Below are 15,216 nucleotides of genomic sequence, written 5' to 3'. Positions count from 1 at the left end.
TTTTTAAATACAAATTCTTAAGCTACTTTAAAGAACTTGAAGGTCGTTTGAGTTCTCTTTTCTTGCTTTAAAATTTTGCATTAAAATAACAGAAGACTTTCCTAAATTTCATTAAGGTCCAATCAAACAGCAGTCAAAACATTCAGCTTTCAAAGTATCAATTTCCTCAGCTATTCTATCACGTTTCTTTCTACAACAGCTTTTGCTAACAGCTAGCAAGTTTCAATCCATATAAATTTTCTTGTCCCTTTGTAGCAAAGACACCCCTCAACTTCAATTGTCTTCAATTCTTTAGTCAACTCTAAAAAAGATGGAACATCCAATGCTGTTAATTTTTCAGTCCAGGAAAACAAAATTACTGGCAGCAGAACTGGTCTCTCCCAGAAATGGCAGCTTGGCTTTCCACAGTCATTTTCATATTATCCTGCCCTCTCAACCCCCTTGTCACTTATCTTGATCCAAACAAGAAGCATAAATCAAAAGTGACATAGCAAAGATGTCTCCAAAAACCTACTTTTGTGGTTTTATGGAAACAGATACCTGAGCAGTTTGTGCAGACCATGGAAGAGCCAAGAATGATCTGCAAAGAAAGAGCCTCTTGCGCTCCAAAGCTGACAGATAACTGAGGGCAACAGGGGGAGGAGAATGCAAGGGACAGTAGGTGTCTTAAGCTACCAAACTCAGATATTTTCTAGAATTTACCCAGAGCGCTCTTGATTTTCACATGCACATCCATAAATGACAAAATCATTACAAAACTTCTTAAAAACAAAGAGAGTAAAAAAAAATTTTTTTCTTCAGCTCTCTTCCAAGAGGAATGGGCTCTGCACCAACACCAGGATGCAAACCAGGACTGTCAGAATCTGACCATGCTGCACAGCTCTCTCTCCCTTTCATCAAAATTCATGGCATATCCAGCCCCCAAACACTTTTATACCCCCTCCAGCTTCTTCAACGCTCACCAAAAGTAAAATGAGAAAATACATCACTAGTATGATGTACACAAAAACTTTACAGTGCCTATTTCATTCTATTTCCTGAAACAACTCAATGTCTACGTACACAGACACTTGAACATACTATCCTATGCATGTAGTAGGTCATTTTGTTTTAAAGAGGAAGAAAGAAAAATAATTGTAAGTGAAAATCTTGTTTATTTTCTTCAACTATTACCTAAATGAGGCTTGTTTTCTTGTTTAGAATATGCTGACATTTAGAGTATGTAAAGCAAGCAAACACTAGTCAGCATGTAATAAATATACACAGATAGAATAAATGCCTTTGAAGGGTGGTGAACGGGATTTATTTTCAGAGGCACTCTTGTGAAAAGTGGTCTCTATAACAAAAATGGAAGATTGTCCTGCAAGGATAAGTATTTATTAACATACTTATTTATCAAAACTATGACTGTAATTTTTTTAAAAACGTATAAATAAGGAACATTTTTGTTACAGAACTGCTTGTCATTGTCAGAATACGTGAACTTCCCTCTCCTCATAAAAGAGCTCTGGCCAATCAGTTGAAAAATTCTATTTGTCAACAGATTTAGTGAATTGTGAAGAGATTTCCAAATAAGTTGCCAAACCTACAGTCCAGTGGAACCTCACTGAAAATGGGTAAATGGTATGAAGACAGTGGGTTTGAACCAAAAGAACCTGGCTGCAGAGCATTTACTGCTTGTGGCAGTTTATAGAGAGAATGCAATTTCTGAAAGCCTGGCTGAGCTTGCCTCTGACATCTGTGACAAAAATGTTTGCACTAGTAACATGGAAAAAGCATTACTTCTCAAGTCACAGAAATGCAGTTAATATAAAGCAACAGGTTAGAATAAAACAACATTTTTCAATATTGTATTTCTATAAATGCATGCAACATTCAGTGTAAATGCTAAAGTAAAACAGACCGACCCTCCCTCCACCTAATTCATATTTTTACAAAATGAAAAAAGATTACTCACTCTGTCACGACGGCTGGCTATTTCTGCTTTAATTTGATATGGGTCATACTTGGTATTAGCTGAAAATCCAGAGAATGCTAAACAGATGGAAAACAGTATTTTACTTTTTTTTCCCCCCTTCTTTAATACAATTGTTAAGATGTGGCACTATTTAATAATCCATTGCATTGATTCTTTTTCTTAAAAGTCACTAGGTTCTAAAATTATCCTCTGTGCTGAAGTACAACTGATGATTTCCATTTGACCCACCTGAAACTCTTTTTTTCATCCTGAACAACACCAAAAATTGCATATAGCAGCACCACACATTTCCAAAAAGCAACTAGCATCTATGACAGCATGATGGCATCTACTGAGGCAAGCAATTTGTATAATATTAACAACTACTAGTTATTTCCTAGGTACACTGAGGTAACAGTATGACAGAGACTCCAGTTAAAAAAAATATTGTCAGAACAAAATTATATTGGCTAGGGAGAGAAGCTGCCTTCTAAAGCAACGGTGCAGGGAACTGAAATACAAACCAACCCTGGCAAGTGAGCTCTTAACGCAGGGTATCTACAGTCAGACAACGATTGCAAGCTAAAGCCTGCACAGATGCAGGTCCTAGGGGATAGACTGGGCAAGAGCAACCATGATTTATGGAGTGAGCCATTCAAGGCAGCACTGGCCCTCTGAAAAATGCCTGGTATGTGAATGGATGGGGTTGTGCTGGCAGAACTTCCATCCTTTTGCAGAGCTGAAGGCTGCTGTACTGAAACCCATATCCATGTCTGGGGCTGCGCTGGGCTTTTCAACACCCAGAAGAACACTGCAATGCCAAGGTCATGTCGAGCGTGCAGGAACCTGCCAAAATGAGTAGTCATGCCTGGACTAATTCTCTAAATCCAGGATTTTCTATGGATTTTTTTTTTTTTTTAAACAGTGCTGATCACAACTGAGTCACAAAACTGCTGCATGGGCACCTCCCTGCCAACCCACAACCGCTGAGCTCACATCACTTCCCACTCATAAGCACACTGAGTCAATGGCAGCACCCACAAGCAGAGTGGAGGAATACACTTTGTGAAGTTTTAGTTCTTTTAATGCAACAACTTGAAACAAGTGGTGATGGAGGCAAAGATATTTGCTATATAAGCATCCAACTTTGGTCATGTAATTGCACTCGAATTACAAGCCTAATATTTCTGTACAATAAAAGGAGAAGCAAGTATCCCACAGTGGAGTGGAGGAGTCAAATTAGGAAAAACAAGTGGAGAGGAAGCTTTTGGGAATCTTGGGTTGACAGCATGAGTAATCTCAAAAAGGATATTTAAAAAAAAATTAAAAATCATCTGAGTAATCAGTCCATCCCATTTTTTCAAAACAGATGCATATCACCTTAAACCAACATAAAATATATTAACACATCTGCAGAAAATTAAAATATTCTTCCACCTCAAAACAAGGAAAAGGTTTTATGTAATTGCTCTTACAGATTCTCATTATCAACTCCAGATATACCTACAAAACCCCAAACTAACAGAAAATTGAGAAATGTAAGTAAATTGACATAGCATTTGCTTTCATTACAGACAACCACCAATTTTGTAATTTTCAATCATATTTTGTTCCTGTTTCAAATAACTTCTTTTTCTAAGAGCTTCAAAAATATGAAAAAAGGTTATATTTTTCTAGTATATTTTCATCTTCAACACAGGTTTCTTTCTGAATATTCACCTGAAGTAATTCAACAAAATATCCCATAGAACTACTGCAAATTAAAAAAACAAAAAAAAGCCCAAGGTCCTAGAAAGGTTTCATAATAAATGTCAATTTAAATTTTCTAATCTCAAAAATTACTGATGACGCTACCTTTTACTCTAAGTCCTTAAATAGTTGTTAAACACACTTTAAACAATAGTTTCTTTTCTAAAATTTTTTTCTTAATAGGAAAATATCTTGCTACTTCTTCAGAAACTTGAATGAGAGGGGGAAATAAGACTAGTCACAACTGTTCAGTTATGTCACAAACTGAATCACAGAATACATACATATAAACTAAACAACAAGATGAGAATCCCAGTTCAGCAGTAATAGAGTACTTGGTCCAAACCATCTGGGACACACCTCAGCTCTAGAACATATATTTTATTCAGGATTTTGGCACATGTATGAATTACCCTGGATTAATAAATATACTGAAGCAGTAGCTAAACACTTCTATCCAGACACCTGCTGTAAGCCCCCTTCCAGAATCAGATTTCTTGAAGATTTTCAGAAAAGGCTGAAGCAGAGCTTCCCATTCTTGTTAAATCCTTAGCATTTAACAGCAAACCTGCAGTCAAAACAATAACTCTACAGCCTTTGAAAAATTCCAATTAAAAAACCCAGTAAAACTCCACTACATTTCCATGTGGCTGTTGGATATATCCATTTCTTTGAACTAGTCCACTTGACTCTTTGACAAAGACACCTTAGACCTTTTCTTACTGCACCAACCAGCAGCCATGACAGTGGTACAACATCTTCAGAATTCAGAAAAAGTGTATCATCTACTCCAAGCTACCAGAGACATCTGAAGAATGAAAAGGGCAGGAAATCAAAGCTCTGTATCACCAACATCAGTATCACAGGCTGACATTCAAGAATGAGATGAACCAATGAAATATTGTTTCATAGTTCATGGTCAGAGGTACCCATGAACACAACAGCTTGTCCCTAGCTCTTTATAAATTTGCTAAACAGACTATGGATCCACAGGTTTCCCCTAAGACGATGGCTCCCTCCCATGTTAACTGCAAAATAAACTTTGGGTTTAGGAGCACAGGTAGGCAGCTGATCCAGTAACATTCAGCCCCCTGTTGCCTTGAAGAAAGCATCACTACAGCTGGCTCCAAGATGTGTAGAACACCAGCTGGGATATATCCCGGTTTAACATTATATTCCTTTTTAATGGTAACATTTAACCCTATTAAATGTTAAATCTCTGGTGTAATAGACATAACAGGAATTGGAAGACATTGAATTGCAGAGTCAAAGGATAGCACCTCACTGCTGCAGTCAGGACCTTCATGCAGAGAAGAATCAGGTGGTAGAAATACTTCACACTATTTCTTATGCACATCTTGTGAGGGCAGGTGGGTAAAATCAAGGAAAGATAATAAACTCACAGCTGGCATAGGAACGGCTGTCATCCTCACACATTTTGTGCAATTGTTGATATTCTTCTTGGGCTAGTTCAAACCGCTGCTGCTTTATTTGGTAAATCTCCTTCTTGGCATTGAGTGCCTCCTGGGCAACTATTAAATATTCCTTTAGCATGCGTTCTTGCTCCCTTCTCCATTGTTCCCTTGGGTCCTCAATTTGTGTGAGCTCTAAGGAGGAAAAAGTAAAAGCATTAAAATAAAATTATATCACACTTTGTGCTACGACATCCAAGTTATTTTTGTTAATGTCCATTCTCAACCAGCACACCTGACATTACAGTGCCCAAAATCACCCCAGCCAGGATGAGAAGAAGGAAGAATGCAGAGTGAAAGAACAGGAAAGGCCTTTTCAACTAAAAAAGGCATTTAAATGTTACTATCTTCTTTACAAACCAGTGAAAGAAAACAGTAACTTGGCTTTAACCTTCCCTCATAGCCAACTAAAAATTCCAACTACCTAAAAACCCAGAACCATAAGGAAAAGTGAAAGCTATCTCAATAAGTCTATAAATAGCTGGAACTATCTTATGATACTGCATACATTTTCATAAGTATAACATCTTAAAAGGACAGAGGCTCCCCCTGCATAGTTAAGAAGAATAAGGTATTCAACATAGAAGTCAGCATCTGAATCTTGAATCCATAAAGCTTTTAAATCACTTCTCTCTCTCTCTTTTTTTTTTTTTGTCTTAAGAAAGAGAAGTCTTAAGAAAGAGAAGAGTTTTTCCTTGCCAAGGTTTGGAACAGTTTTTATTTAAACAGAAACCAAAAACAAGTTTCCACCAAAGAAACCACTTTCTCATATCTGCTGATTTTCAAGGTTATGACTGCAAAACAATCTCTCTGCAGTTGCAAAGGCATTTGAGGATGACACACACTAAAATCCTAAAAAATTATTGGTTCCTTTTGGGGGGTTTTGTGAGTCAACAAATACGTTTTACATGAGGATGTCCATGTAAAGCCTTGTTCATTCAGTTTAAATGTGATGTTAATTTCTGATGACTGAAGCTCTACCAGTAAGAAGCTGCTGCAGACACAATGTCAGTGTTCAAAGTAGTGGCAAAACCTGCAGCACAGTCAGGAGCTAAGCACCTAGCCATTTTTTCAAACTTGGTTTCTTATAGGAGATGAAAGCCAGTTATGTTTTGCACTAATCCTGAGTACATAATTCAGTATATTGGTGCCAGTGATGAAATACAAAGCTGTAGAAGATTGAGCCCAACAGATTAAGAACTCTAATGGTGTCAAGGTCATGCTAGCAGCTCCACCATTTGAGAGCCATCTGAAAAGTATACAAACAAAACCAGAAAGCTCTTTAAAGAGCAATGCTTCCAACAGATTTGCAGATTAGGTTCCTAAATAACCTCTTCTCTTAACAGCTGTACCTTTCTCTCCCTGCAACTCTTCACACTGAACCAGTATAAAGATAGTGCCTACAGCTCTGCAATTTCTCCCGAATTCCCAGAGACCTCTTTGATTCCCTTCTGGCTCCAGTGTCCCAAAACTATCTCCTCAGCTAAGGACAGGATGTGCTTTGGCTTGTTGAGTTGCCATAAGTCCGTCTCTACAGGGAGGGCAAGCAGAAGAAAACAGAGCTCTGACTGCTGCCCACCCTTCACTGAGGGCATTTCAATTTCCACTGCTACCTCATCTGCCCACAAGTACCTCTGAAATTTGTGCAAATTTTAATATTCCTAAAACTGCAAAAAGCACCATGGAAATGATGAGAAATTAGTAAATATTTATAAAACAGATAGGCTTACTAGGATTCAGTTTTTGTCTTTGAATGGTAAATTATTAGTCCTAATTCCAGTGAACAGTCCAGGCTAAGGTGTTACATTTTATTACACATTAAACTTCTGAAATCCTATACTTCAGGGCACTGCATCTCTCACAGAATTATTTCAGAAGCCTTCTGAAAAGCTAGCAGCATTCATCTGAGGTAGAAAAGCTTCTTTAGTGCATGGGAAGCTCTGCTTTTCTCTGGTTTTTGAAACTTTGCCCTGGATTTCTAAACAAGTTTGCCACATAACAAGACTAAAACTACATTGTATGATAAAATTAACTTCCTTCATTTCTTTACAACCAATTAAAAAAAAAAAACACTATAGCAACTCAAGAACAGTCCCAGACAAATGCAGAGAATATATTATCCCCTCACTGGGGAATGCCCAACTGCTTCGAGGAGACTTCAAAGGCTCCCAAGACTCTGAGGAGGAGGGAAAGGAATTCTGTGGCTGGCAACCGCCAAGGTTTTTAAGCAATGGTTGGATAACAGCCAAGAGCAGCTTAGTAAGGGTGTCAACAAAGTACTGAATTTACAGAACAAGATGGAGATCAGGGTTGGAAGCACCATTGAGATTTACAGAAGATTCTTCTGTTCCTTGTTTTTCTTCCAGTTTAAATGGAAAACTATTGCCTAGAAATCTTTTTCTTGCTTCCTGGGTAAACAAACATAGCAAGAGACTTAGAAAAAAATCAGATGTATTGCTGTTTTCTTTTAAAAGGTGCAAGGGCAAAAAGCTTGAGAGAGTACACAAAGCATGAGAGGTTCCTGGTAAGCGTAAGTGTACAAGGACTCTCTTTGAATTATCCCTTGCATTTTCTCACAGTATTTCTTGACACCGAGGCATTTTTAACTGTTTTGCCAATTAACACGGAACTCCAGTGCTGCATAAAGCATTTAACCCAGACAGCCACAGAAGGCAATCCAAATGTTTTCTCCTGAAGCAGCTATTCCAATATGAAACTTGCCATTCCAAGTGGTTCAGCCATACTCATTTCAGAAAAACATTTCTTCACCTCCTACACCATCTCTGCCACTTGTTTGACACCACTATCGTGATGCATGTGAATGTCTATTCATTAGTTCTCACTTCTATGAAGGAAGTTAATGCAGTCTTGATTGGTACCTTTGTTGTCCACAGTTTAAAAATTGGGTTAAGTATCCTACTAATATTTGAATAATAATTATCCAGCTATAATATCAACTCTGTCTTCCTGCTTATTATAAATCTTGTTGGTATATGAAAGCACTGTATTAGCCTAAGGGTGACAAACCCATTTTACTGTGACGGTTGAATCACCATTTAGGATAATATCTGTGGGCTGCAAGTAATTAGTTATCATGAAAGAGACTAATTTTGCAACCTTGTTAATTGTTGAATGATTTCTTTTACTCCATTCAGCACTGTCCTCATGAAGCTTCTATCCCTCTGTTCATACATTAGCTTTATTTCATACCTAATATGATTAGCTTTACTTTTCCAGACCCATTAATATTCATCTTTTCTTTCTGTCTACCCACTGATCATTTGGGAACTCAGCTGCTCTTTGCAAAGACACTTTTTGCTCTCAATTGCACAGAAAAAAATGCAAGCCATATCTGACATGCCTACAATGATAAATATCCCTTCTGTAAGTTCAAACTTGAAGTTTGTGGTAAAGATGCTAATAACAAAATTTGAAAAGCAAAAGGGAGCCCTTTCTTTGCATGTGATGATGATTGTGACGCCTATCGCAGAGGACTATTGGTAGCTTTTTTAAGGCACAGCATTGAAATAGGAGTTCATGTTCTACTCATTTTCCATAGGGACTTTAAAACCACCTGCAAATTTAAAACAAATTTTAAAAAGAGTTGGCAATACCTTCTTTTTTTTTAATATATGCATTCACACTCATACTTTGGTGCAAGTGCACTCCATTACTGCACTCCAAGATAATCCTCACTTTTCATTAAATTTCAACATTACTAAAATTACCAGGACAGCAATCCTTAAACTAATACTTTTTCTAAACTCGGAGTTATTGTAACAATTACCTAACAGTCTCTATTTATTGCCTTTGAATTTTCTTGTCTATCTGTCCTTGTGATGAATGTATTAACAGCTGTTTAAAGTTTATGATTCAGTTAATGATCTTTGTTGAATTTTATAACAAATAAGTACCTGTATAGGTCAAACAATACCACGGGAACATTCATTATTCTGTTGTTTGGGTTTTTTAAAGCAAGTAATTGTGAAACTACAATACACAAGTAATTCCAATGATGGCTGGAAGCCCAAAATTATTTCCACACTTTCATTTTTTAATTGACTACATTTCAAGTAGATAGTATTAAGGTTGTTTTTTCAGATTATACTATTTACCATTGCTGTGATAGCCCATATAACTACTTTCTTCTTTTCTTAATCCCCACCAACTGCCAATTCCCACAATACTGAAAGCATTCACTCAGTGGTGATAAGAAGTTTAATGATAGCATAACAGTAACAGCAGCAGCAGTACAAAGCTATAAAGATAAGACTTTTTTTAAAAGTAGAACTGCCAAATGTACCACAGTGATGATACAAAGCTCAGCAACAGTCCAAAAGGGAAAGCGTTGGAAGTTAGTTTCCAAAAGGGACATCTGTTGTCTTTTTGATAGCATTTTGTACTGTATTGAAACATAAAACGTGTATTGCTTAAGCAAGGATGCGATCACTGTATTTCACAGTGCTTCTGATTAAAAATCTGCACACTTCTCTCAGAATGTATTTTGGTTTTCAATCTAGAAGAATGAACTATGGATGAGTGGAAAAACAGGAAATATAAGAATATAACATAAAAATCTTTCTGACATATGACAAAAAGCAACAACAAAATTACTAATACTTCACAGTATGACCAAGCAAACAGAAATATTTTTATACACTATAGCTCAATCATAGGTGTTAAAATTCTTTACAAATTGAATTCTTTACAGTTATGCCCCCATATGAAACATAAGGAAACACATTCTGCAAGAAATTTTTGCATTTCTCACTGTACTACATTTTCTCACTGTAGCATGAGGTGTATAAATGGTATTGGAAGCAAAGTTAGTGGCAAGAGTAAACACCAGCTTGCTAGTATTCCTCAAAACAAGCACAAATCTACTCACGATTTATGTGGTCCATATAATAAACTCCAATCTGTTGATCGTAAACAGTTTCCCATCCTAAAGGAAGCTCATCACCAACACAGTCAGCAAACGTCAATGGCTTTGTAATCCTGTAAAAATAAAAATAGCACAAATAAATACAAAAGGTGCAGAGTTTACAATGCAATGAATGTTATTACATGTTTTGAAGATACCTTCACCAGCTGATCAAAAACTAGTTATGCTACTTAGGAATGTGCTGATAACTACAAACATACAGTTTCAAAATAAATTTTCATTTAAATATGCTGACAGATACTCCTCAAACAGGTAAGACAAGCTTCTCCCCTCTAGTTTCTACATAAAACAATTTAATTATAATGGCATGCAGTCCTGCCTGTTCTTCTCCCATACTGCAAAGAACACAAATGAGAAACTGGAGTTCACCACTACTGAAACTGCTAGAAGCTTTATACGTTTTAACTTCTTTCTGGTGACAATGTAGCATAATTGCTTGTCTTTAAAAAAAATAACATAAAATTCAAGACAGCACTATATAACACACTCCCTCTTCAATTATACATTTCCAACTATTAATGATACTGTCTTGGTCCAGACATATCCAAATGACTTCCTCTCCCTCAAAAAGAAGAGAGACAAACATCTCTGAAAAATTCTGAAGCAATTAGAGCAGAAATAGTAATTAATAAATAACAGCATTACTATCTAGCAGCCTAAAATATCACAGCCCTTGTTAGACAAAGTCTTAATATGTAAGTGAGTAATAGGAAACTGAAACAACCATGTCAGTGTTGACAGGAACATTGAAAGTACTGGGTTCCATATTATACAGAAAGACTCTAAACCAATGCTGCTCTAGAACAGCAAGGTATATAAAAAACTAGGAAGAATAAATTATATAATATAAAAGCCTTTACATTCAGTCTAATCATATTGATTATCCAAATACTTATTTTAATCTTTACTTAACCACTAGGATAATGTTTTCCTCTAAAAGCTGTCTCTAAATTCATACATTGAAAAGTACTAATAAAGTAATTTCAATTACACATGGGATATAGATACAACACCTGCCTCATATTTGTTGAGGCACTTCTAATACCTAGAAGGATGACAACTTTGCAAACATTAAATACATGCATTAATTTAGGGACTGACTTGAGCATAATCTATAGCATAACACTGCTCGTTGTAATTCTGTTTGTAGGCTGTAATACCCAATTAAGGTTTTCTGACACCAGATTTGGACTATGCTTACAAATATACTGCTGAATGGAGAGACCATTAGGAATCATAATTGCCCCTCATCTGATAACACCTGTATAACACAGGACCTTTGTCTGAACTAAAGTACGTCTGTCTTTGAACTTGGAAGTCCTTTCCCACCCCAAAATACAACCAATCAGAACAATCCAGTGGTAAAGAAAAACTTCAAATGATGGAAATACTACTGCAATTACATTCTAGCTGGTCCAATGGTGCAGTAAGCACATCATTCAACCACCACCAAAGAACACAAAACTTTGCACATCACAAACAGAAAAACTGCATTTACCTGCCTCCTGAAACTATTTTAAAGTGATTGAGATTACAATGTTCAAAATTAACTGTAGTAGAATTAAAAATATATATATCCTTATTAGTTTCAATGTCACATTTCAACAGCTCTGCACAACAGTAGAAAGATCAAGCTATTCAGGTCAAAAAATTGCTTGAACCTATTTGGTTGATACTCCAACATTTATAAACAGTTTAACAAGAAGATGTACATAAACTTGTGCACAACTATTTAAAATAAAAATTTTCCATTACTGACAAATATGTAGTTTATATCATGTAATCATGCAAATCCAAAAATGCTGTATTCAAGAAAGAAAATGTTACTAGGAACTGACATATGCACTCTCAGTAATTCATCTCACAGTCAGGCAGACCAGATATTGCCAAAATACTCCCCATCTCCCTGGAATTCAGTCAAATATTAAACATACAAAGTGCAGCATTTTTTCTTAAACTCCCATGGTCTTGTTCTGAAGATATCATGTTTATAATTTCTCAAAGTAGTCTAGACATCAGCTCCTAAATTACTGCACTATAGACAAGATTTTCTTTGGAATGAGTTATGAGACTTGCTTGCCTGTTACACAAACATACCCTCACCCTTTACTCATAAATAAAACCTGCACATGATACTCTAACTTTTCACACAACAAAATCTTTAATTCAATGCTCTCTGTGATCCTGCCAGGACTCAGACTTGTAGGACAAGGACAATGTTCACTTTTTGGAAAAGGGAGACTGAAGAAAATCAGTGCATCTGTTCTAACCAGTTTTCATTAGAGTGTTATAAAAGCATGTGTGAACAGTTTAATTAATGGTTTTGAAGGAAAACTTGTAGGTAAAAAACCCCAACACATAAAAAATTGTCTTCCAGATATTCAGACCATTATTAAGTTGATGTTGCTCATTTTAAACTATAATCAAAGTTGCTCTAAATTGGATAACCCTTCAGACAAAGCATAATGTCACATTGACTCAATTCAGTCACATTTATGCCTGTGTAGCTGGATATTCTGCCAAGGCACAAAACTAAGAATTGGAGATTTCTGCCTGTGTTTTGCACTGCTTTGACTAAGTGAATTGAAAAAATACCTTCCTGGTTTAACCAGCACAACTCTGAGGACAAGATTAGTTTCTTTCCAGTTAAGGAAACTAGGATTTTTCAAAATAACAAAGACAAAATGGAACAGATGCACGTATCTACATTGGAGGTTAGCCACAAACTACAGCAGTAAACTGCTGAAATTAAGTATCTTCTGGAAATACTGCTTTACCCTCTGGGTTTGTTTTTAATTAGCTTAAGTTCTATAAAATAGAACAGATCTTCTCTACTTTTTTATAAAGATTTGTACAAGGTACAAGCACATCTGTTAAAACATTTCAAAATATTGAAATAAAGACAAAAAAACTTTTCAAAGCTTTACAGAGACAAAGACACAACAAAAATGCTGCCATCTTTGATGAAACAAAAAACAGGGCTGTCCCAAACTGCGCTATTCACAGTAAAGAAAAACTAAGGCATTTATCTGTGGTCTTGCTGGTAAACAATAACTAACACACACACCCGTGATCACCTCCTGTTTCCCCCAAAACAACTGGCAGACACTAACAAGAACTTTCAGCTGAAGATGAAAATCCTCTGGGACAGTTTACAGCATTAACTCTTTGCAGCCACTAGACCTACAGGCCAGGTACAAGTAACAGTTCTCCATGGGGGCAAATTCTGCACAGATCAAAATATCAACCTTAACATCAGATTAACTGACTTTATCCTTTCCAAAAGGATAAAGGCACCAAATCAGTCCTTAGGCACCCAATCTTTTGTGAAAACCTTCTGAAACCCTTCAGAAGCAAATACAGAATCACATAAGAAAGCTTCCATAATCCAAATCTAGCATATCAAACACAGAGAAAAATCTTTGAGCAATGTCACGCACCTCGGATCTAAGAGTCACTTCTAACTCTGCCCAAATTATGTTTTCATTAAGAAGAAAAAAAAGTCTGGTATTTGCACGCAATCCAACAGACACATCTGAAAACCCAGATTTCATTCACATTTTCTCTGCGTCAATTACTAAGCTAAACAGTATGAATACAGAAATTAAACTGTAAAATAAAACCAAACAAGTGACTAAAGTAAGTTTTTTCTCCTCCTTGCATACTTATTTAATATCTTTATCCACTAGGACACAAGAAGGATTCCAGAATACATTATTACAACTTTCTGAATATGTGGTAGCAAAACAAGTATTTCTTGAATACAGCAGTTCATGGCAGGGACTGGATAGGTAGAGGAAAAGACATTAAAGGATAATGGCTAAATACATTTTAGATAATTTACTTCAAAAGTGCTTTCAGCTTCATATACATTGTCAACAGTGTCTAATTTCAACAACCCCTTTCCCCCAAAAAAAAAAACCTCATAGAAAACCACAAATTTTAAATAACAAAGAAAAGCTGCTCAGTCCAAAGACACATTTCACATCTCCAAAGCATAGTTCCACAGATAGACTGGGGCAACTTCATTGTCATAGACCTCCAAAACCAGAACCAGATCACTAAAATCACAAGGCTTTGGAAAATCTTAGATAAGATCCTCAGTCTTCCCATGGCCCTCATGCCACATTAGAGGGCCCTGGCTGCTTGAAATCCCTAGGTCTAATGGAGTAAAACTTCCCCTGGGAGGAACTAAATAAAGACAAACAGAGACTGTTTCTCCAAGATCTTGAACAGGAAATCGAAAAGGTGTTCCAAAGCAGAAACACTGCTGTAAACTAGTCGCCCTCCTTTAAACAATGCCTAGACACCTAAATTAAAGTGTCCCTGGATTAAGAGGAAAGCACTGACCATGAGGGCCAATTATGATAAAGAACCACCAAGTTCTGAACAAAAGTCATTGTAGGAAACAGAGAGAAGAATGCAAGAATAGCAGCTGTCAACAGTGAGTTCAATTTTGTTTCTGATTTTGGTTAGGTCCAATTGCAGCAAAAATAACTAATAAAATTTGATACACCTCCAAACTTAAACCTGATCTCAGTCTGAATTGTCATCTAACAGGATAGATGGTTTTGCCTGACAAATGCAGATACAGAAAATGTATTACTAATTTACTTGGAAACTGCATTAATTCACATTAGAGAGCACCAAGCAATTTAAAAATCATGAATAGAATAACCAGAAAAGAATTAGCAATCTGATAAATCCAGCAATATCTTATCCAAGGGAAGTATTATGCCAAGTATATTACTGAAGCATCACAAGGAAAAAGGCAGAATGAGAAATCACGTGAACACTTTAAAGCTTTCGATGTTTTTTTCTTACTTCCTTTCAAACATGAATTTAAGTTACAGGCATTGTTATAAAGTTCAACTAACCCTCTTGTCTTGTACCATGTACCTCTTATTCCCTCTGACTGCACAGAGGGAAAAAAAACAACACACCAACAAAAAAATCCCAAACAAACCAAACCAAGAAATTGAGAAGGAACAGAAGTTCATTTTTTGTTGTTTCACAGACACTGGTAGGAAGAGCTTCTTACACTGAGGGGGAGAATGGGAGGATTGTTATTATATTGTTTTTAAAAGTCACAC

The 15,216-nt window shown here is 36.3% G+C and overlaps 1 protein-coding gene across 1 annotated transcript in view; it reads right to left on the bottom strand.

Moving 5' to 3' along the window:
* The window catches only part of WWC3 (WWC family member 3), a 98,619-nt gene that overhangs the window by 51,156 nt on the left and 32,247 nt on the right, over nucleotides 1-15,216 (bottom strand). Inside the window, 3 exon segments of the mRNA XM_063392818.1 lie at nucleotides 1,958-2,034; nucleotides 5,110-5,313; nucleotides 10,067-10,176. Of these exon segments, the coding sequence (XP_063248888.1) occupies nucleotides 1,958-2,034; nucleotides 5,110-5,313; nucleotides 10,067-10,176 (391 nt within the window).

The sequence above is a fragment of the Prinia subflava genome, chromosome 3, assembly GCF_021018805.1.
Source record: "Prinia subflava isolate CZ2003 ecotype Zambia chromosome 3, Cam_Psub_1.2, whole genome shotgun sequence".
Lineage (NCBI taxonomy): Eukaryota > Metazoa > Chordata > Aves > Passeriformes > Cisticolidae > Prinia > Prinia subflava.
This window is presented reverse-complemented; position numbering and strand designations above follow the sequence as displayed.